This window comes from Phascolarctos cinereus, unplaced genomic scaffold (genome assembly GCF_003287225.1).
Source record: "Phascolarctos cinereus isolate Bilbo 61053 unplaced genomic scaffold, phaCin_HiC Scaffold_9;HRSCAF=440, whole genome shotgun sequence".
NCBI lineage: Eukaryota > Metazoa > Chordata > Mammalia > Diprotodontia > Phascolarctidae > Phascolarctos > Phascolarctos cinereus.
This window is the reverse complement of record NW_027556402.1, coordinates 159,040,574-159,064,122: the sequence shown is the minus strand read 5'-3', so window position 1 is coordinate 159,064,122 and position 23,549 is coordinate 159,040,574. Positions and strand designations below refer to the sequence as shown.

The 23,549-nt window shown below is 39.6% G+C and overlaps 1 protein-coding gene across 10 annotated transcripts in view; it reads left to right on the top strand.

Moving 5' to 3' along the window:
- TBC1D1 (TBC1 domain family member 1) overlaps positions 1–23,549 on the top strand; it is a 302,344-nt gene that overhangs the window by 41,223 nt on the left and 237,572 nt on the right. Inside the window, exon 2 of one of the 10 annotated variants that reach the window (XM_020991943.2) lies at positions 1,722–1,877. The exons of the other annotated variants lie outside the window; for them this stretch is intronic. Coding sequence (XP_020847602.1) covers positions 1,821–1,877 — 57 coding nt within the window. The 5' untranslated portion in view covers positions 1,722–1,820. The remainder of the gene's footprint in view (positions 1–1,721; positions 1,878–23,549) is intronic. 10 annotated transcript variants of the gene reach the window in all.

Genomic DNA, 23,549 nt, shown 5'->3' with positions numbered 1-23,549 from the left:
GCTAGTAAGTGTAAAGTGTCTGAGGTCAGATTTGAATTCAGGTCCTCCTGACTCCAAGGTCAGAGTTCTATCCACTGTGTCACCTAGCTGCCCCAAGAGCTAATATTCTTAAAAAAGTATTTATATGTTACATATGGAGACCATTTTATTTTGCTTTGTCCCCAGTGCCTGGCATATACCAGACACTTAATAAATGCCTGTTTGATTGATTATGGGTGAATAAAAAAGCATGTATTAAGTGCTTACTATATGGTAGGCACTATTGCAAGCACTGGGGATATAAATCCAATACAAGTAAATACAAGTAAGTTATTACCTCAATGGAGCTCTCATTCTGGTAGAGGTACAAGGGAGGAATTTATAGGGGTGGTGATTGGTGTCAGAGGCCATCTGATTGTTGCCTCCTTTTCAGGGACAATAGTGTTGATTTGATTACTTGTCTCAGAAATAGAGTTGGAAAAGGAGTGGAAGGAAGAAGGCCACGTGTGCAGCTGCTTGGCATGAAGGTGGCCGGGGAGTAGCATGGTGGGTCATGGGCTGGGCAAGACATGGTGAATACTCACCAGTCAGAAGCCTACAGGCCTTGGGTAGGAGTTTAAGCTTTAGACTGATATTGAGATTTAGATGATTGATATTTCTGAGCATGGTAACTTAAAGATGGTTGGGAAAGTCCTCTCATAATAACAGTCTGGTGAGGGGGAGTAGGCTATAAAATTATTATTGCCTTCATTTTACAGATGAGAAAACTGAGGTTCATAAAGGCCTGAGACTTGCCCACATTCACCCAGCTAGTTAAGTATAGCCAGAGAGACCTCCTGGCTTCAAGTCATTATACCATTCATTTCACTTTTTTTAATCATACAAGGCATTATACATTACATATTGTATGTTGTATAAATGTGACATATTTATCACAGATAACTTGATTTCTAATTGGTCAGATTTTTCATATCATGGAGGTGACATGGGCTAGAGCGTAGAGAGCTGGCCTTGGAGTCAGGAAGTCCTGGGTTCTAGTCTTGAGTCTCATACATATTGGCTGTGTGACTCTGGGCAAGTCACTTACCCGCATAGAGTTGCAGCCAACTTTCTAAGATCATAAATTGCTGAGAAGATACCTCTCTCTAGATTAGTGAGGAAGGTCCCTGCTTGTACTAGTGACATCACAGGGCTGGTCCCCCCAAAATAGTGTAGATTTTTTTTTTATTATAATAGCTTTTATTTTAAATAAATCTGTTCTGAACTTCAAGGTCATAGGAAACGTTGTTAATAGAATACTTAAGACAATGTGTACGTAAATGACTTCCTAAGAGGTCGCTGTGCTCTGCCTGTGAGGGTCAGGAATTGGCCCTTTAGCCTTACGCTTTCTTCCCATCACTCCTTCTCTGCTAACTGTTGTCTCTCACGTAACACCATAAAAATGTTGTTCCCTTTGAAGCTATCTTTCATTGGTGTCTCCCCTTTCAGAGATTGTAGAGTGATGAGTGTGGCACCATTATTTGACATGTAACACAGTAATGTGTACTTTGGTCATCCCTAGGGAGTTGGATTAGATCACAAATGATCCCTCACGTCCCTTCCAGCTCTAAATCCTGTGACCTTTGAAGGTGAGGTCCGTTTCATTTGCCCCAAACACACCCATGGTTTCATTAAAGCCTATACAAACTTGAGCAATAGCCCGTAACTCAATTCGTAATTGTGGTTTTCTCCACTGCTTCTAGAAACACGAAACTACCTGGTGATTGTATTCACTACCATGGCATCAACTGATAGTCTTTGAAGAAGCCCAACTCTCTTAGAAATAAAAGGAAGAAAAAGAAATGGAAAAGAAAGGCTTCGTGCAGGAAACCAGGGAGAATGTGAAAAGAATAATAATAGTAAGCACCTATGTATACTACCACTTTAAGATTTACAACGTGCTTTACAAATTTTATCTCATTTTATCCTCATACCAAGCCTGGGAAGTAGATACCATTATAATACTCAGTTGACAGATGAAGAAGCTAAGGCGGAGATTAAAGTGACTTGCCCATGGTTTTTAATCTAAGACCTGGGTTAAAGAATTCTCGAGTCCAAATCTGACCTTAGACACTAGCTCTATCCATGGTGCCAACTAGCTGGAGAGTTATGAGTGATGGGGGAGGGGGGGAGAAGGGCGAAGAGATCTGGGAGCAGGGTAGAGATTGTAAAGACTATGTTCTGAAAATCAAACGAATGTAGTGTTCCTAACTGAGGCTTCATGTTATAGCATTTGGAATCTCTTCCCTTCCCCTTTGGCAAGGCGATACACTAGAATTTAAGGACCTGGGGTTTCAGGATCATTGTTTTCTTGTTTATCTATTTATATTCTATACCTGGCCTACTTCCAAAAAGGGCTGAAGAAGCAAGACTTAGTTAAATTTTGACTTGGCCATTGGCTTGCCTTGTACCTTGGTTATGAAGACTGACCATTTCTGTGTATCATTTTCTTTATCTGTAAAATAGGCCAAACGATTGAGGTTCACTTCTTCTGCCTCTTTTGGGTAAAGGGAAAGGAAGAATAGGGAAATTGTCTTTCTGTATATTTGAGGTTTTAATACATCCTAAGAGTTATTTCACAATTTACTCAAGAAGGATTTAAGTGAGTTTTGAGATTGTGGGTCTTCACATATAGATGTTTCCAGGAGTTCCTTCCTTTGGTACAAATCATCAAGGTGGGAAGGGAGGGGGTAGGGGAGAAGGAGAGAAGAGAGAAAGGAAGTACATTGGTGAATGTATTTTTTAAAGTACGTAGTATTTTATTGTTCTATAAGAAATGATGAACAGGCTGACTTCAGAAAAACCTGGGAAGATTTATATGGTCTGATGCTGAGTGAAGTGAGCAGAACCAAGAGGACCTTGTATACAATAGCAGCCACGTTATGCAATGACTAAGAATGTTAAACTGAGCCCTTCTCAGCATTACGAAGATCTAAGACATCTCCAGAGGCCTCGGGATGGAAAATGCTGTCCACATCCAAAGAAAGAACTATGGAAGTCGAATCGCTCTCACTTATTTTTACCTTCAGTTGAGTTTTGTTTCGTCTTTCTGATGGTTCCTCCTATTGGTTTTAATTTTTACTTACAACTTCACTAATGTGAAAATATGTTTAATGGGTATGTAAATGTAAAGCCTGTGTCAGATTGTGAGCCATCTTGGGGAGGGTGGGGGGGAGAAAAAGGGAGAAAAAATTTTCAACTGAAAAGCATATGGAAAAAAAAATTTTTTTAAAAAAGTCCTTCAAAAAAAAACCACATAGTTTTCACATTAACAGAATTGTAATTCTGTTTTAAGAAAGTTTTTTTGATTACCAGTCATTTGTCTTTAACATCACAATATTAATAAACCTTTTCATGTTGTTTAAAAAAAAAGTATGTAGTATTTATAGTATTTTTTAAAATTAAAATGCATTTTTAAAAGGCTTCTAAAACTTTTTTTTAAAAAAAGGAAACATAAGTAAGAAACAAGAGGATCATAAAATTTTTTTTATTAATTTTAATCATGAAGACTTTTCTGACCCTTTGTTCATCTTTGTAACTACCCTCTATATGGGTTTTGGTTTTGTTTTTGAGTAAATCTGGAATAATCTAAGAAAAGCGTAAACTAATTTGTCATCATTATTTCCTTAATGACAGCTAGGGACTCCATTAGTGTGCATCTGCCAAAATAAACACTGTGTCTCTCCCTGAAACCTAACCCTTAGACATTTCTAAAAGATGTGTCAAGAAAGAGCCCCTTAACTTTGCCCTAAGTGAAAACAGTCTCAACAAGTTTTTTTAAAAAGTAATATATTTGTGGGGGAGTATTTAGTCTAAAATATTTTTGGAGTGGGTAAAATTTAATTTAAATTAAAGAATTAGGATAGTCATAGCCTCCAAAAAGGAAGTTCTTTTTTTCTGTTACCCTCATTCCCATAAAATCTCAGATAGGGGAAGCAATGATACCAGTAAGCCTCTTTGCTGGGATGTATGTGCTGTTTTGTCACAGGGTCAGAGGACAAGAACATTAGCAAAGACATAAAAATTGATTTGGGAAGAAGGGGAAAAGGAGAGAAAGGGTATGGTCATGAAAGCAGGCAGGCTGAAGAGAAGGTCATAGTAATTGTAGACCAGCAAAAAAAAGGGGGGCTGGGTCTAGATGAAGACTGTAGAATGTAGCTGAAAGGGCAAGATTAAAGGAAGTAATGAGGATTTGTCAGAGGAATGGGTGGGCCAGCCAAGGATGGTGACAAAGTCAAAAATGATTGTGGATTTTCCTGCTTGAGAGACTCCAGATACTTCTCACTATGACAGAAAAGCAGTATATTGAGTGAAAGGGGGACGATGGGAAGCAGAGGAATTCGTAGAGAATGACTTAGAGTTAGTCATGAGCCATCCAGATCAGGTTGGTTCGTATAACAAGGGCCACTCTCCTTTGGAAAAATGATTTGAAATATGATTTTGTTCTAGTTTTAACGAGATAAAACAGAATCCCATAATCTGTTTTGAGTACAGGTTGTTGAAATCTCACACTTATGTTCAAATGAATAAGGGTCTTTTGACTTGTATTGGTTTATTCATTCATTTATTCATTTATATTTGTCAGTTGATCTACCTATCATCTATCTCTGATCTCTATCTATCTATCTATCTATCTATCTATCTATCTATCTATCTATCTTGTCTGTCTGTCTATCTTATCTATCTGTCTACCTATCCATCCATCCATCTATCTATCTATCTAGTGCACCAATTGTTGCCTTTTCCCCCCAAGGATGTAGTACTGACTGCTCTTCCTTAGGAAATAGAACGCAGGTTCCACCTGGTGGCTGCCTTGAGCAAATTAAACATGCCTGGTCATCAAAGGAAGAAAGTGCTTTCCATGGTCTTCTGGTCTTCAGGACAGGACTGTGCTGCAGGGCTATGAACAAGAAATATTTTCTCTCGCTATTAAGCATAGGCCACCCTGCCCTTCCTCATTCTCTTTTGTTTAGACCACCTTAAGCCTTTATAACTGATAAAAGGGGACATTAAATCCCAGTAGAAAGCAGAAGCCTCTGCGGGGGATCTGTTTTATTTTGCAATGAACAAGTACATATGAGGGTACCAGATTTTTCTGTTTGACCCCTAAGTAAGTATTTATGCATTAGTTTCCATTCAGATTTTCTCAGATCAACAGACTTAGCTCTTAAAAAGCCTCATGTTACTTAGAAAAACACCTGGTGCCAATGTCAGCACCTCACACAATTTGGAGTATACAGTAGGCCTCTAATTTTTATCACTGGACTTGACTTGCTGTGACCCAGTTTAAACTGTAGGTCCCTGAATATAATTTCCAAAAGGAAATTTCCTTCTCCCCCTCAATTCCTCCCAAGCACATTGCCTCCAGAAAAGGATTGCGAGCACCATAGGGCCTGTTTGGGCATAAATTCACAAGATGTTAGAACTGAAAGGAGCGTTAAGGGTCATATATTCCAACTCTCTTTTACAGATGAAAAAACTGAGGTCCAAAGAGGTTAGGTGATTTGCCAGTGGTCAAACAGAGTAAATCAGGAGTGGGGAATCTATTGCCTTGAGGACACATGTGGCCCTCTAGATCCTCAAGTGTGGCCCTTTGACTAAATCCAAACTTTCACGGATCAGATCCCCTTAGTAAAAGGATTTGTTCTGTAAAACTTGGACTCAGTCAAAAGGCTGCATCCAAGGACCTGGAAGACCACAGGTAGCCTCAAGGCCTCAGGTTCCCTACATCTGGTCCAAGTCAAATAGAAATGGGGGCCCCTAAATTGTAAAACCACATATTAATATCATAAAAAGTAAAATTTTATTATATTTTAATTTATTTTGTTAAATATTTCCCAAATTACATTTTAAATGGGAGTGTTGGGGGTACACCTATGTTTGACACCTCTGGAGTAAATAACTGGAGGGGAGATTTGAACCCAGGAGCTATGACTGGATAACCTCTAAGGACCCTTCTAGCTTTAAATCAGTGATCCCAATGAAACCAAAACCATTGCTCTTTCCAAGCTGTGTTCTGAGCAAAATTCTGCAAGTGTTACCCCATGTTATACTGTGACAAACTGGAACTTGGAAATAATTTCATTGAGCTAACAGAATGTTGATGGTCTTGGGACTCTTGGAAATAAATATGTTTTGGGGCAGCTAGGTGGCCCAGTGGATAGAGCACCAGCCCTGAAGTCAGGAAGACCTGAGTTCAAACACTTGACACTTACTAGCTGTGTGACCCAGGGCAAGTCACCTAACCCCAATTGCCTAAAAGAAAAAAAAAAGAAATATGTTTTTCTGCTCTTATATGAATATGCTCCTGTTATTAGGGAGCCTTCAGGTTGAACTGATGTGCTTTTTAAAAATCTGCAGTAAGGAATGAAAGAGGCTAAAGACAAGTGCTTGGTTATTTCAAGTGTGGCCAGCCTCCTTTGTAAAATCATAGTTGTTCTCCATCATTAAAAATAAACAAACACAAATCCACAAACTAATAAATTAAAAACTGCTGCCTTGACAGAAAAAAAAAAACGGTGAGCCTAGATATAGTGAAGTTTCCCATTTGTTGAAGTTCACAATAATGTTTTAAGTGGAGATAGAAGCATTTCATGTGAACTCATGATGTGGATGACAGGCAGTGGCAGGAGTGTGGACTCAGAGTTAGGACACCTGGAGCCAACCAACTGCAGGGGCTTCCTAGCTTTCTGCTTGATTTGGGGCAGACCACCCAGCCTCCGTATCCTTGGCTGTAAAGTGGAGATTATGTAGGGTGTCCCAAAAGTCTCAGTGCAGTCTTAAGCCATTTTGGGATATCCTGTCTAACAGGGTTATCTAAGGTAAGGGCCCTGCAAAAGTTAAAAGCACTATAAAAGTGAAGTATCATGATTATCAAGGGGACAGTGTGTCTCAGTGCGTAGAGAGTTGATGTAGAAGCCAGGAAGAGCTAGGTTCAAATCTTGCCTATGTGACCATATGACCTTGGGTAAGTCCCTTAACCCCTCAGTACTCTAGGCCATCTCCAGTTGTCCTGATCTGTATCTTGCCATTGGACCCGGATGGCTCTGGAGGAGAGGGTGAAGCTGGTGATTTTGCACAGCCCTCCCTCACTTAAGTCTAATTCACTTCCAAGTCATGGCATCACCTGATGTCATAGTCCTCTTTGAGAATGAAGGACAAACAACAAACAGTACTCTAGGCCAGGGCTTCTTAAATTTTTTCTACTTGCTACCTCTTCAGCATTTCTTTCTTTCTTTCTTTTTTTGCTTAGGCAATTGGGGTTAAGTGACTTGCCCAGGGTCACACAGCTATTAAGTGTCAAGTATCTGAGGCTGGATTTGAACCCAGGTCCTCCTGACTCCAAGGCCAGAGCTCTATCCGCTAGGCCATCTAGCTGCCCCTTCAGCATTTCTTAAACTGTGGGTTACAACCCCATATGGGGTCAGTTTAAGAAGCACTTAGGGCCAGTGATGTCAAATTTGAATAAAAACAGATCCCTGCAGGGCCTCTTATTGACTTAGAAAACTACAAATGAATATTATATTTTATTGTACATTTGTTTATTTTGTTAAACATTTCCCAAGGACATTTTATCTGGTTCTGCCTCACTTGGGAGTGTTGGGGTTGGACCTTAAATTGCACATGAGTTTGACCTCCTGCTCTCCAAGACTAAGTTAGGAGAGAAGGTGCCAACCTCGGTCAGTAGAGGGAGCTTCCTCCCCGAGGCGATCCTTCTGTCAGGGAAATCTCAGGTCCGGCCTGGTGTCCTTTCTGTCTCTGGGAATAATTAGACCTAGCATTGGGAGGCAGCACACTAGGGTTCTAGTGCTAGCTTTGTCATTAACCAGCAACTTTGGGGGAAATCATGACTCCCTTCTGCAGGTGCCTCAGTAGAGGTTTTTGGGTATGTTTTTATTTTATTATTTATTAATTTCTATTGACTTTATGAGGCTATTGAGAAAATTCGAAATGATACTTGCAAGGTACTGTGAGGTCTTTGGGAAAAGGAGAGAGGAATTTGGCTCCTGTAGCAAACAAGGAGACAGACTTTTAAAAAGGATTCAGGTTACCAGAATTGATTTAGATAAAAGGCAGAATGACCTTAAATGAATAATCAAACCAGCAATTTATCATTATGTTTAGGAGTGAGTAGCTGGGAAGCTTCTTTAATCAGGCTGAAGCATTGCCATCACTTGTCAGCACAGAAGATCTAATCATATTGATTCAGATCCTGGCCTGTTGTCTTGGATAAAATCCAGTTTAGGGATTGTCTGAGTTCCTAAAAGTCTTATCACAGGCTAGGTTTAGGCTGATTCCCTATAAAAATAACTATACTTATTTGTCTCATGGGTAGCAGAAAGAAAGTTGGGCAGAGCTGACAGGTGCTGATTGGTATCCTAGATGGTTTGGAAGTGGACACTGGGGCTTTTTTTCCATGTCAACTGCCTTCTTCCAATATCTGACTCTCTGATCCACATGGCCCCAGAGGGAGATGTATTTCATGAACAGGTGAAATGATTCTTAAACTGCTCAGGATTTCCCAGACCCTTAAAATATTAACCAGATAAAAGGTATTATGGACATAAGAGAAACTGATTTGTCTGTGGCTTGTCAGTATAACAGAAGCTATTAAATGATATGGTATGCCTCTGTGTAGGCAGCAGGAAAAGTTCACCTCCTTACAACCCTTTCTAACATATATTCTTAGTTATAAATGATGTTAGTCTTGAAAATAAGCAGTGATATGAGTCTCCTATCAAGGAGAAGGTAAGTTCTTTGAAGGCAGGCATCTTGTCTTATTCATTCCTCTGTCGTTGAGTTGTTTTAGTCGTGTCCAACTCTTTGTGATGCCATTTGGGGTTTTCTTGGTAAAGACACCGGAGTGGTTTGCCATTTCCTTGTCTGGCTCATTTTACAGATGAGGAAACTGAGGCAAACAGGGTTAAATGACTTGCCCAGGGTCACATAGCTAGTGAGTATCTGAGGTCAAATTTGAACTCAGGTCTTCCTGACTCTGGACCTGGCACTCCGTTCACTGCACTACCTAGCTACCTGTGTCCTTTTATATCCCCATATGGATATAAAGTAGGCAAAGGATACAGAGCAGAAATTCAAAAAATATTTAATAAAAAAATGCCCAGAGCCTAGAAGAAATCGAAGTAGGCCAAAGGATATTTCTCTTTTTGGTTTGGCTTTCGTTGGAATTTGTATTGAAAGAGAGAAGAGAGAACCTGTGACTGTTTTAAAAGCCAGTCTTTATAAAATTCTTGTGCATTTAAAAAAACTTAACTTAGGTTCTAGATGGGTCAGAAACTGTAAGTGGCTTTAAAAAAAATCTGTATTAAAGTTTAGGACAAAAGCATTTCACATGATTGTGTGCAGGGTATCCTGCAACAAACAAAAACATTATTGTTGTAGGCAAGTCTGTGACCTGCGCTAGGAAACATGAGGAAAGAACCCTACCATTTCATTTCTATGGTGATCTTTGCAGGATCCCAGAAGTTTTAAGGGACTTTAGAGGCTGCCTCATCCAACCACAACACAAAGAGGAATTCTCCCTACAACCTCCCCTACCAGTGGCTGTCTGCCTTCTGCCTAAATGATAAGGAGCCCAGGACTTCTTTAAGCAGTCTGTTCCACTTTTGGACAACCTAGGTTTTTAAGTTTTTCCTTTATATGGAGCTGAAATCTGCATCTCTGCCACTTCCACCTATTATTTCTTATTCTGTTCTCTGGGGCCAGGAAGTACAAGTTTACTCCCTTTTCCATAGGATTATACTTCAAATACGGGAACACATCTATCATATCCCTCCAAGAGTTCTTTTTTGAGGTTAAATGTGCCCACGTCCTTCATTTGATCCTTTTATGGTGTGGTCTCTAGTTCACATTCACTGTATTGGCCTCTGCTGAATCCATTCTTAGTCATTTTCCTTCCTAAAATGAAGCACCCAGAACTAACACAATTCTCCAGAAGTGGTTTGAACAGGGCTGAGTCCAAATATATTTCTGTTTCCTTTGTAGACATTAGGCCTCCATCAATGCAGCCCGAGTCATTAGCATTTCTGGCTACTCTTGTCACATTCTTTACTTCCATGAAAGCTTGAAGTCCACTACAACTCTCAGCAATCTCTCTCTCTCTCTTCTTTTCTCTCTGTCTCTGTCTCTGTCTCTCTCTCTCTCTCTCAGCTCTTTTACATGAAAATTCTCATCTAGCTCTGCAGGCCCTTTCCTGTTCTTGTATGGTCAGTTCTTTGAACCCAGTTTAGGACTATACATTTTCCCTTTTAAATCAAATTGTTCACTTTGGTCCGTCATTCTTGCCTGATTGAGAGAAATGATTATTAAATAGCTAAGTGTTAATACTGGGGAGAAACAGTTTTTTATCCCTCTCTGAAACTTATTCTTTACTAGGCCAAACCAGCATGTGAAAGACATTGCTGATAATGAAATTGGATTAACTTTCTCCTCAGTCTGGTTCAGACTCCATCCAGGGAGGAAAGCCCATTGTGTTCTACTCAGGTTTGTGGGGATAAATTCTTTGATTAGATTGCCCTAGGCTGGGGGTGGTTTGGAAGCAAATGACATGATCAAAGTCACCGGTCTGTTCCCCCCCTCCTTAATTAGAATAGGCCCACCTTTCATTATGATATTCATTCTCATTAATTGTTAACTAATCAGTTGATTTCCACCCTCAGAACACCTACTTTTCCAAGGGCAAATCTGTCTTTGATCTAAGAGAGACCTAGAAATGACCATCCTTTTATTAATAATATACTAGCATGATTAATAAAATGATTACCCACAAATTATGCCTCTCAAACTTTTTAAATGTCACATTAATTAATCTTCTTGGATGCTGGGGGAAAAAATGTATTCGTGACATTCTTTTAAGTTTAATCTGCAATATTAATGTTTTCTCCATCACTTTTAAAGTAGACAGTGAACAAAACAATAAGCTAAACCCTGATTTTTAGCCTTTACTGATGTTGTTAATGTAAATGCTCATGCTGAGAATTTAACAATCAGGTCTTGGGGTGGCTGTAGTGCACCTCTGCCTTTATCTATGTCGTTGATATAAATGGTAAACAAAACTTCCAAATTTTCAGTTATTTCTTCCCTTCCTTCTATGTCACATCCTTCTTGCCTTCTGCCTCTGTAGATTATTTCTTCCTTTTTTTTCAGAAAATCATTCATGTTTTCAATCTTGCCTGCAACCTAAGCTATTCAAATGTAAAAAATTTAAAACTGCAGGATTTGATCATGATCTTTGTTAAAGTAAATCCCTAATAAATGATTGTGGAATGAGTGAATAAGTATATTTATTGCGTTCAGATTCTTATATGCATTCTCTTGTACGAAGACATGAGGATGACTAGGAGGGCACCAGGGGTAGTTGGCAATGCTGGCTAGAACCAGTATATGTTTCTATCAGCAGAGTAGAATTTTTCAATTCTTGTTTTGCATTTTCAAGGTTAGCAAAGAGTGGTCCTGTTAAAATATAGATTTTAAATTGCTGAATATCTAGAAGAATTTGCTGAACTAAAAATCAATTGGGTAGTAGATTCTGGGAGTGGTGGGCTGGGGAGAGGGAAGAAGCCACTTAATACTGATGAATTTTTTTTTAACATGTATACTGGAAAACTTTATTTCATGTGGAGCAGGCTCGCTGGATGTGGTTTAGAATATTCTGCTTTTGTTGGCAACATCCAAAGTCCCATAGTTTGGAACAAGCCAGATGGAAGCCTTCTTCTCTCTATCAGGTCAGGTGAGGGTGTTGACCTTGACTGCATGGAATTCCTGCAACTTCTTTATGGTCTTCTTGATCTGGTAGTTGCTGCCTTGACCTCCATAAGGAACACTTTGGAGCTATTGTTTTTGGTCTTATTCATGGCACACTCGTTGGACAAGGGAAACTGGAGGAAGGCATAGTAGCTGAGCTTGTTTCTCCCAGGGGCACCTTGACAAGGGTATTTGGGCTGTCTTTGAAGTGTCTTGTGTAGGGGATATTCATGAATTCTTTTTTTTTTCCCATGGCTGTGTACTGTTTTTGACCCAGCCTTCTTGGCCTTCAAAGCTTTTGAAAGGGGTGGGTGACACAACCACTTCCTTCTTCATCTTTGGCCCCATCTTAGGGGACAGGCTATAGTGATGAACTCTAAGACTTTATCAGGATAGCTGATGAAGGTTTTTGTAGCCTGCATTATGCTTTTCAAAACACTTGTACCTCAGTGATCTCATTTCGGTATGTGATGTGGGCTGGGTAGCTCTTTTGTCCATTTAAAAGGAGAGACTGCAGGATTGTTTTTTTTTAATCCTTATTTTAAAGATGAGGACGCTAAAGTTATCAGGAGAGCACATTGTGGTTAAAGTCATTTGCCCAGGATTGTTTTACTGAATGGTTGACCAAATTGGATTTTAGCCCTCCTCACTTCTGGTCTAATGGCTGCTGCCTCTGGACAGGGACTGCTCCATAGTTAGTGCTAATTCTACACAGGTATTCCAGTAGAAGGGTCTGGATATGAGTTGCATAATATGTATCAAATCAATAAGTATCTTCAATACTTTTAGCCTTGGGTTGTGTCCTAAATGAGGAACTTGTTTCACATTAAAATTGAGTGCTGTATCTGGGAAGCTTTTACTGAAACTACAATAGCTTTTAGTCTTTCCAATCCGTCTACCACATAGCTCCCGAAATAATTTCCTAAATCAGAAGTGTGACCAGGTCACTCCTGCTCAAAGTCTGCAGTAGCTGTCTGTTGCCTCTGGAATAAAATAAAAATTCCTCAATTTTGCAGTTAAAGTTTTTTATGACCTGAGTTTCACAGACCTTTCCAGACTTTTAAAAAAATATTACACGTTCAGTGTTCTAGCCCAACTTGGCCGACTTGCTGTTTCCTGAACTTTATTCCTGTGCCTTTGCAGTCTGGTCCACATGCCTGGAGTACATACTTCCTTCTCACTTCTGCCTCTTAGCAACCTTAGCTTCCTCTGAAGACTAACCTCGGTGGCCTCCTCCATGGCATCCCTTTCTTCAGATTCTCTTGCATTTGCTCATCTGAACATGCTGCAAGTTCTTCAAAATCAACTATCGTTTTGCAGTTTTATTTTCTCTACTCTCAGTGCCTTGTAGCTGGTGGCCTTTAATAAATGTGTGCTGAATTGAACAGATAGCCATATTTAGGGATAATCTAAGATGATAAATGGCAGTGTTGTGTCTTATAAAAACACACATTTCTGACTAATGAAATGGATTCAGGCAAGAATGATTGGCCAGAGAATCTAAAGAGGATAATATTATTTTTATCTGGCAGTAGTCATAATATCTTCATGGGTCAGTTTTTAATTTGGAGTGCCTCTTATTAGGTTATTGCAAAAGTCTGTTTTAAATGCCATTTGTTTAGGTACAATTAAGGGGCTCAAAGTTTTAGACAGAATATTCATCCTTAGGAGATATGCACATTAATGTAATTAACCATCATAGAACATGGCAAGTGTAGTTCTTCATTCTAGCATTATTGAAAGGGAACATAATTAGTAATCGAATACAACAGAATAAAAGTTACTGGATAATTGAATAAATTTACAATGAAGTTCTGTGGTCTTCCTAAATTATTCCACACAATAAGCATGTCATGGGTAATTATCCAATAGTGGGCTAAAGTATTATATAGGAAATTCATTTTGAGACAAGAACATAATCTAACGGAAGCCAGCAAGAGGGGAAAAAAAAACCCAATAAGGTGAGATACCTGGTTGTTCTCAATTGGCCAGTGTTATCACAGACTATGAGGTCCTGGAGGGTAGAGACCAAAATGAGAGAGTAGGGAATGGGCCACTTGGTGTTTCTAAGGACTCACCTGTCACTGGCTTGGTGGTACAGATGTATCCCTTGCCTTTAGGATCTCAGTGCTCAAGGCCTTGGGTTACTCCAGAGAAATATACAATCCAAGAGAACATAGACAAATGGGGTAACCAGCCCAGGCACTGTTTCTTCCCCTGTCACCCTCAGTTAAAAAAGAAAAAGTCTCACCTGAGGCTCTCCCCACCCCTTTTTCAAGCTTTGTAATTGATTTTTTTTTTTTGCGAGGTGATAGGGGTTAAGTGACTCGCCCAGGGTCACAGAGCTAGTAAGTGTTAAGTGTCTGAGGCTGGATTTGAACTCAGGTCCTCATGACTCCAAGGCCAGAGCTCTATTGACTGTGCCACCTAGCTGCCCCCCTGTAATTGATATTTAAAGAATACTAAACAAAAGCAGCTGCAGACATTTATTAAGTGCTTATGGTATGGAAAGCTCAGAAAAAAACTTGTCTTTTGCCTCTGACCTTTAGCACAGTGCCTGGCACTCAGTAGGTGCTTATTAAATGCTTACTGATTGATTGGTAGGTGCTGGGATACAAAACACCTTTTGTTCTCCAGGAGATTAGGTAACTGTTTTGTAGCAGGAAAAACTGGGTCTAGGTTATTTTGAGAATTAAATTTAAAAATGTCTGTAAAGAGCTTTGTAAGCCATAAAGTGCTATAGTAGAGGTAGCCTTGGGGCTAGAGCAGGGCTTCTTAATCTTTTTCCACCCGAGACCCCTTTAGCACTTTTTAAACTCGACCCACAGTTTAAGAGTGCTGGACTTAGGGTTGGGAAGACTAGGGTTTGAATCCTGATTCAGGCAGTTGACTAGCTGTGTGTCGAGGGGTAAATCATTAACTTCTCAGCCTCAGTGAGAATTGAGTGAGGCTCCAGTCCCATATAGAAAATGGGGACAATAATGATACCTGACCTCCTGGGATTGTTGTGAAGATCAAATACGGTGACATATGTAAAGTGCTTTGCAAACCTTAGAATGCTATGTGAATATAAATAGTGGGAAAAGACACATGATAAATGCTAATGTGTAATGAGTCAAAGATACAGCTGGAGCACCTTCTCTGGGTTCACTTTCCCAACTCCTAGGGGAGTGGCAGCTTAGGTTTTCAGAGGGATCAGTACTAATTCTTTTTGTCTGAGGATTTCAACCCTAATAACTGTTTTTTTTATGAGCCTCTATCCAGTTTCAAGCAACCAGTAGAGACATCAATTAGTTTTCATTAAAGGATATTTAGCAAGAATAAAAGTTACAAAACATTTTTCTTCCTCCACCCTTTCCCCCTCTCCCCCTTCCCCCAATTCAAGGGCATACTCTTTCCTTGCAGAAGGTCCATGGGGAGAGTGGGCTCAGATTCAAAGCATAGTGGGAATGAAGGATATATCCAGGAAATACATGTGTCCAAGGGGTATCTCCCAGTTCCTGACCCAAGAAAATCTTTTCTCCCTTGCTGGAGTTCTCCTAAGTTTCCCAATAGGCATATCTCTCTGCTGGGCTCAGATGATTGGTGCATTTCTAGAGTCCATTGCTAGCACTGTTTTTTTTTTTTAGGCAATTGGGGTTAAGTGACCTGTCCAGGGTCTAGCACTACCTTTCATCATGTGGGATCTGCCAGTGTCCTTATGGGACTGGCTTACCATTTTTTCTTCATAGATACTTCCTCTGTTGTTGCCATTACTATAGACTCTGATACCGATTCTGGTTGCCAGTGAGACTTCTCTGATGAATCTCCTGGTTTTACTTGTGTCCTGGATGCTCTCATTTTGAGATACTCATTCACATACCATCAGGGTAGAATAAAAACAAAAGAAATAGATGTGACATATGCTTGAAGACACATGGCAACCAGGTGGGAGATAGGGCAGCTACTGCCCCTCCACCAGTGGGTATCTCACAGAGGTTCTTGCTGGAAAGGAAAAACAGCTAAAAATGGCTAAAGGGAGAGGCATAAGGGAACTCAGTTCTGGCTCAGTCCCTTCTGAATCTTCAGCTCCTCTGGCTCTGCAGCCAACCAGAAGGCTTCTTGTCATCATAAGCAATAAGCACCCCCCTGCCCAGTCTCTTATAATCAGAAGTAGGCTCACCAACAGTGGTTGGATTAGAAACAGGCAAGCAAATATTTGTACATGCTCTGTATAACCTGCCAGGAAGGGCAAATCCAAGCATTCTCTTAAAGACTGGGCCCTCAGTGACTAATGCCCAAGTACAGAACTAAGAGCAATTTGGTGGGGCAAGGGAGGGAGGGAGAGGAGGGATGGGTCATTAGAGAAAGCTACAGACTAGGTGGCACCTGAAATGGGCCTCAAAGGAACAAAATGACTTTAAAAGGTGGGGGATAGGGGAAGGAGTTGGTTCCATGCTAAGGAATATTGTAAATAAAAGTATGGAAGTGATAAGAGTATGGTTATCAGAACTGGAGATGGTGAGTACTTAGTTGAGTTGGAATGGAGCATCAGGAGTTTCCGTCTTATTTGGTGTGGGTAGTGGTTACAGAAGTGTACAGAACAGTATATGAGGAAGATGACTCTGGCAGCCATGGAAAGTATGGATCAGAGAGGGGACATAGAGGAAGCAGGAAGACCAGCTGTTACAATAGTCTAGGTCAGAAGAAACGAGAACCTGGACGAGCAAGGAAGTCTTGTTCCTCCCAGCTTTTATCTGTTGGCTTAAGGCAGTCCCAGCCTGGGGGAGAACTGGTACTCTTGACGAGGCAGTTGGCATCACATGCTTCCCTTCTATCTCCATCCTCAGGTTAGTGGCTTTGCCTTCTGAATCTGTTGTAACACATCTTATGCATATATATCATCTGTTTCCCTTACAGGGTAGTATTATAAGGTGTATCCTTAATAATTATACAAGGAGATGGATGGATTGAATAATATAAAGGTTTTATATATATATATATATGTGTATATATACATATATATACACATATATATATATATATATATATATATATATATATATATATATATTACATGAAGATTGGACAAAAAAAGACAGAGGCCTAGCCATTTGACATTCCACTAGAATGTCAGACACTGCCTCCTTTCTCTGCTGCCTCTTTTAAGTAGTGAAAGAGGACATGCCTTAGAAGGTGCTCTCATGTATGAGCTAGCTAGTAGAATTTGGGATCATATTTCATTAGGGGCCAATTTTCCTTGGTATTCAACTAGACCCAGCTCAGAGGAGAATAAATGTAAAAATGGAAGAGACCTTAGAGGCCATCAAGTCAAACTTCCTCACTTTACAAATGAGAAAACTGAAGCCCAGGGTGATTTCCCTAAGGTCACATGGGTAGCATCAGAGGTGTAGATTTGAATCCAATCTTTTCTGACATTAGAATGAATCCTCTTTTATCAGGCTCATCCCTGTTGTTTTTGTTTTTGTTTTTTAGCCTACTGGTTTTTTAACCAAAACTGGTAACTAGTCTCCTCCCCAAAGCTCCCATTTTCCCAGAGTTACACAGGAGATAGTCAGAGAAGGCTACACAAAACTCACTGTGGTACCACTGTGGATGAGGAGGCCACTTTGAGCCTCTATCCTTTTTCAGACTGATGTTCATGAAGTACATCCTAATGATACCCTAGTATGCTTTGATTCTGCCTTATATTAGAGCCAGTCTTTAGAATTGCTAGCCTTACTGAGGTGCCATTTCTCCTTTTTATATGCAGCCAAAAGGCATAATTAAAAGAAGTTGATCCTTGACTGGACCCAGGTTTCTCCATCTTTGCATTCTTGATCCCCTTATTCATAGATCCAGTTGTAGGGAAGGTGGCTACTGTAGTACCCATGTGGCTCTGTTTCTCTGGGCATACTGACATAGAAGAAGCAATGAATAAAACTCCAGAAAATGAATTTGTACCAGTAGTGAATAAAAAGGTCACCTTTGCTTTCTGAGAGAGAGGGAGGGGGACAGAGAGAGAGAGAGAGAGAGAGAGAGAGAGAGAGAGAGAGAGAGAGAGAAGAAATAACAAGTTCAGTAACAAAAAAGGGAAGCTTTAAAGGTCTAAGCAGCTCAGAAGAGTGTATATAGTCCGTTATTATTTCAAAAGTATGGTGTTTAGATCCTGGTTTGCTATTTGATGTTATGTGATTGTGATGAAGATATTAAGGATGTAGAGGCATCATCTTACTAACAGAAGAGTATTTTATCTCTCCTATGAGTATGCTTTGAAAAATGATGTCATGGGATATAAAATAATATGTAACTTCCAACTATACCTTTCTATCAGCACAGAATAAACACGCGAATAAAAAGCAATACTAAATAAGAAAAGGTATTTTTGGCCTGTCTTGTAGGCTTTTGGATCAGTCTCTTTTCACTAAGCCTGGAAGCCACCTAGGCATTTAATTTCTTGTGTTGAATAGGATCCAAAGCTTAAGAGGACCACTTTCCCCTCCCATTCATGTCGGATGACACATTTCTTCCCAGATGAAGCTCTATTTGTAATGACCTTCAGTAAAGAACATTCCCCAGCTTTCTTTTTTTTTTTAACTCATTCCATTGCTTAGCAGTCTCTGATATCAGAAAGTTTTGTGTCTAATCTTAATCTTTCATACTGCAGAAATATATTTCTTCTGAGGCCTTAGTTCTGGCCTTAGTTGTGATGTAGAATATCTGGTTGTTACTTGTACACTTTTCTAGGATAGACAATCAACATTTTTCCAATCTTTTTCAATCTTTTTTAGTTATCAATTATATTCTATATTCCTTGAGTCCAGTGCTCAATGAATTAGTCTCATGGAAGACTGACAAGTGCTGGTTTTGTTGTATAGTTGTGTTGTAACCCTGTTTGGTATTTTCTTGGAAAAGATACTGGAGTACTTTGCCATTTCCTTCTCCAGCTCATTTTACAGATGATGAAACTGAGGTAAACAGGTAAGGTGACTTGCCCGGGTCACACAGATAGATCACTAGTGTTTGAGACTAGATTTGCTTTTTTTTTTTTTTAGTGAGGCAATTGAGGTTAAGTGAGTTGCCCAGGGTCACACAGCTAGTAAGTGTCAAGTGTCTGAGGTTGAATTTGGACTTGGGGACTCCTGACTCCAGGCCCAGTTTTCTATCCAGTAGGCCACCTAGCTGCCCAATAAATGCTAAATAGAATAGAGAAGTTACTTTATGGTTCTTATCTGTTACTTTAACCATAGTTTATATTTGTATAAAATTTTTATATACAGTGTTTTTTTTTTCCCACAATCCTGTGAGTTTTTTTTTTAATTCTGATTTTATAGGTGAAGAAACTGAGATTCAGTGAGGTTGAATGATTTACCCACCATTACACAGCTGGTAAATGTCAGGGTTTTTTCTTCTAAAAAGAAGGGAAGTGGGATGGGAAGGTGTGGGGGGATGGGTGGGGAATACCTTTGATGCCTCTTGTTTTTATATCAGAATTATTTCTGGATAAATCCCATTCTCCTACCCAGGAATATTATTAACACTCCTCCCCCATCCCCTTAAATTGAAACAAAGAAAATCAGTTAAGCAAATAACACGTTGTAACATTCTGCCCTCATTGTTCCCCAGAGAGGAGGAAGATAGATGTGTTATCTTATTCTCTTAAGTCCCTTACTGGTTTTCAGCTGTTTAGAGTTTGACTTCCTTTCCGTGATCTTTTATTTCCATTGTTTTAATTATTGTATACGTTGTTGAACCCAGGTCTTCTGACTCCTAAATCCAGTTCTTATACATTCAGAGATAGGGACTAGAAATCTGATTTCATTAGTATGGGGCAGAGGCGGCAAACGGTCCACTGGCCAGCTGCACGTGGCCCACAGCATTCCTAAATCAGAATAAAATATAATTGGGAAATAGTTAAGAAAATAAACAAGAATGCAATAAAACATGGAAAATGTCAATTTGTGTGTGTTTTTTTTTAAGTCAGTATGCCCTTGCAAGAAAACCTATGTATAGTGTAACACCACTGGTATAGAGAGTTCCTTGTTGAGGGTGCAAATGTGCACCTCTTTTGTAATTTAAAGCCTTAGATAGTTGCCTAGAGTATGGAGCCAGTCTGTGTCAGAGGGAGGACTTGATCCCAGGTCTTCTTAGCTCTGAGGTCAGCTCTCTATCCATTATGCAACACTGCCTCACACTCTTATTTCTATGGATGAATATTACAGTAGTTGATTTTTTTGGGGGGGGGCCTAGGCAATGGAGTTAAACATAGGGTCCCACAGCTAGTAAGTGTCAAGTGTCTGAGGCTGAATTTGAACTCAGGTCCTCCTGACTCCAAGGCCTGAGTTCTATCCACTGTGCCACCTAGCTGTTCCTAGAAGTTGATTTTTAATGAACTGTGTGTGCTTTATTCACTCTGGGGATTAATTTTAGCAAGTCTTATGTCTTCAGATGGCTCCTCCTGCTAACAGATCACCAGGATAAGCTCAGAAAATGCAAACTCATTTTAATGTCAGCTTAATCAAAACATAACAAAGAAGGTAGATCTGGAAAAAGAAAGGTCATATGGTACAAACTAAAGACAAATACAGATGACCTTTGAGTTAGCTGATATTTTGAATTTTCTGCAAGCATGAATGATCAAGTTGACTCTATAAGCAGTTAGTCCCAACTCACCTGTTGGAAAAAAAAGAAAAAGACAACTGATAAGTTATTTGATACCTAGCACAGTAGTAGCAGGGTATTTTGGCTTAGCCCTTGTAAGCTACATAGTACAATGAAAAGAGTTCTCTGGTTCTTTCCAAGTCTCCAATTTTGTGATTCTTGCAAGAAGCGCTGAAGACTCTTTCACTTAATGTCCTGGGACATCCGGGTGCTGATTTTCCATTTCTTTCTTACTGGTTTTTCTTCAAGGTCAGTTCTGACACTTGACTTAGATTTCAGAAAAGACTACACAGTATTTTGCATACTTTAGCTTCTTGACAGTATGACAAATGGTTTTTTCTTTGCATGATAAAACTGCAGATAATGTATTCAACTACTTAAGTACATCTTCTGCTGTATATCATGAGAAAAACCATTTGGTTCATTATCAAGTGTTGAAAGAAATTATATGTTTAATTATAAATGCCTGATAAATGAAAATGTAGCAAGTGGGCTATAAGCCATCAGTTAGGGATAGTGAGTAATGGGAAATATGACTCTTATAATAGTTATATATATATATATATGTATGTATGTATATATGTGTATATATATAAATTTATATGTCTGTATACTCATTGGAATAAAAGGAACAGATAACCATCATCTCTGTTTAATACAGGGGTTCTTAGGTTCTTAACCTGGGATCCATGGACAGGGATCTATAAAAAGGTTTTAGAAAATCTATGAACTGGGGTAGGAAAAAATTTACATCTTTATTTACGTCGTCTCACTGAAGTTTAGCATTACTTTCAATTATGAATTAATTTTTTTTTTCTGATAAGGCGTCCATAGGCTGGCAATTATTCCTGCAGGTGCTATAGCCATAGCTAATGAAATAGACGTCAGTGCGTCTTCTTAAATGTTATTTCCACTGATGAAATCACTGAGTTTCAGATGTTGAATTATTTGGCAGTGCCAAGGACTTTGGTGATAAGAACTTTCTTTGCTGGATCTTCAGTAACACCTCCACTGGGGTTGCTTCCCAGGATGATGGTTACAGGACCGTGGCTAGAATCCTGGCTATTCCCAAAGCTCTTGGGTTTAGGGTCCTGGACTGTCTTCATCTGAGGAGAGGTGATGGTCAATGTGGTAACGGTGGTTTGACTTGACTAGCAAATTTTGCCTGCTATTTCTTCCTTAGGGTGCCTTGTTGCTTCGACTGGCCTGCCTTTCCTGTACTGTGTTTGACAGTCGGTTGGGAAAAGCTGGTCCCTTCTCCACAGGAGTTGCTTTTCTAGATGATGGCTCTGAGGGCTGGTTTGGAAGCAAAAATGGTGGTCTTGTGTGATGGGGAAGTAGGGTGGCAGCCCTTCCCAGGGCTTGGTGCCTATCTGCCTATTGTTGGTAGATGGTCAGCACTTGCTGCCAGTGGTAAAGATGAAGGTGGGCCCTTCTCTGCAATGATTTCTCCCTTCAGTGATCAATGTGGGACTAGGCTGGAAGCAGGTCTGGTGGTTTGGATGCCACTGCTGTTCCCAAGGTCCTTGGGTTCTGGGTCCTGGGTTGTTGCCATCAGGATCTGAAGGGAAATGGTCATCAAGGTAGTGGTGATTTGATTTGCCTGACATATACTGCTGCCTGTCTTTCCCTCAGTGTGCCCTACTGCTTTTGCTAGGCTATCTTGCCTAGAAGGAAGACAAACAAGTAGCCACGTTGTAGATGTTTATTTATTATCCTAAACTAAAATTAGAGCCAGTAGTCCTAATTCCAGACACCTGATACAATGGAAAAAACACAGATTTTGCAATCAGAGGAGGAGGGTTCAAATCCCAGTTTAGGCACTTTTTAATCTGTGTGTCCTTGGGCAAATGACACCTGTAGGCTTTAGTTTTCTCCTTAGTAAAATAAAGGTTTGGACTACATTGCCTCTCAAGTCTTTTGTATCTTAAAAGCCCTGCTACCAGCAAAGTGGCTTAGTGGGTAGAGTCATAGACTTGGAGTTCAGAGGAGCTGAGTTAAAATCCTCCCTCAGACACTTAGTTATCTCTAGGTCTTGAGTAAGTCACTTAACCTTTCTTAGCCTGTTGCTCACTTGTAAAATGGAGGGTAATTAATAATAACACCTATCTCACAGGGCTGTTCTTACATAAATAAAGTGCTTTGCAAACCTTAAAGCACTACATACATGTTAGCTGTTATTAGGGAAAACAATGACATCTGCAAACTATAAGCTAGGAAACTTGACTTTGATTATATTCTAGAATGTACTATTTTATCAAAGGGATAGTGAGTGAACATCCAAGCAAGTAAGTAGTGATCACAGAAAAACCAGCACAGCTTTGTCATGGACAGAGGATTCCAGACTGATATCATTTCTTTACAACAGAGTTCCCAGACTGGTAGAATAGGGGAATAAATGCAGCATTGTTTACCTATATTTTAGGAAAGAATGTGAAAAGTCTCTCATGCTACCCTCATGGAAAAGATAGAGTTAGACAATAGTTGAGTTAGGAGTTACATCACTGGATCATTGAATCCAATGGTTAAAGCATTGGACCTGAAGAGTAATCATTAAAGGTACAAAGTCAGCTTTGAAAGGGGTCTGTAGTGAAGTGGCCCATGGATGAGTTCTTGGCCCAGTGCAATTTAACATTTTTTATTATCAATGACTTGGATAAAGGCATTGATTATCTACTTTGTAGATCACAGAAGACACAAAGCTGGAAGAATAATGAACATGCTAGATGATGAAGTCAGTATCCAAAAAGACCTCAATAACTTAGAACCATGAGCTGTGTCCACTAATGTGCAACTGAATAGAGATACAGTTAAGTTGATTTGGATAATGATAGATTTTGCTCCATTTTAACTTTGTGTGAATCTTTACAGTTCAAGTGTGCTTCTTGTAAACATATTTATTGTTGGATCCTGCTTCCTAATTTATTTTGCTACTCTCTTGCATTTTTTGATGCATTTTATGCATCAGGAAGAATAAATTTAAAGAAAGAGCTGGCCTTGAAGTCAGTAAGGCTTAGTTTCAAGTACTGCTCTTGACACATACTAGCTGTGTGATCCTAGGCAATCACTTTACCTCTTAAAGCTCCAGACAGGTTTCTAATATTAAGTTTTAGAGAGTGGACACTCCTCTT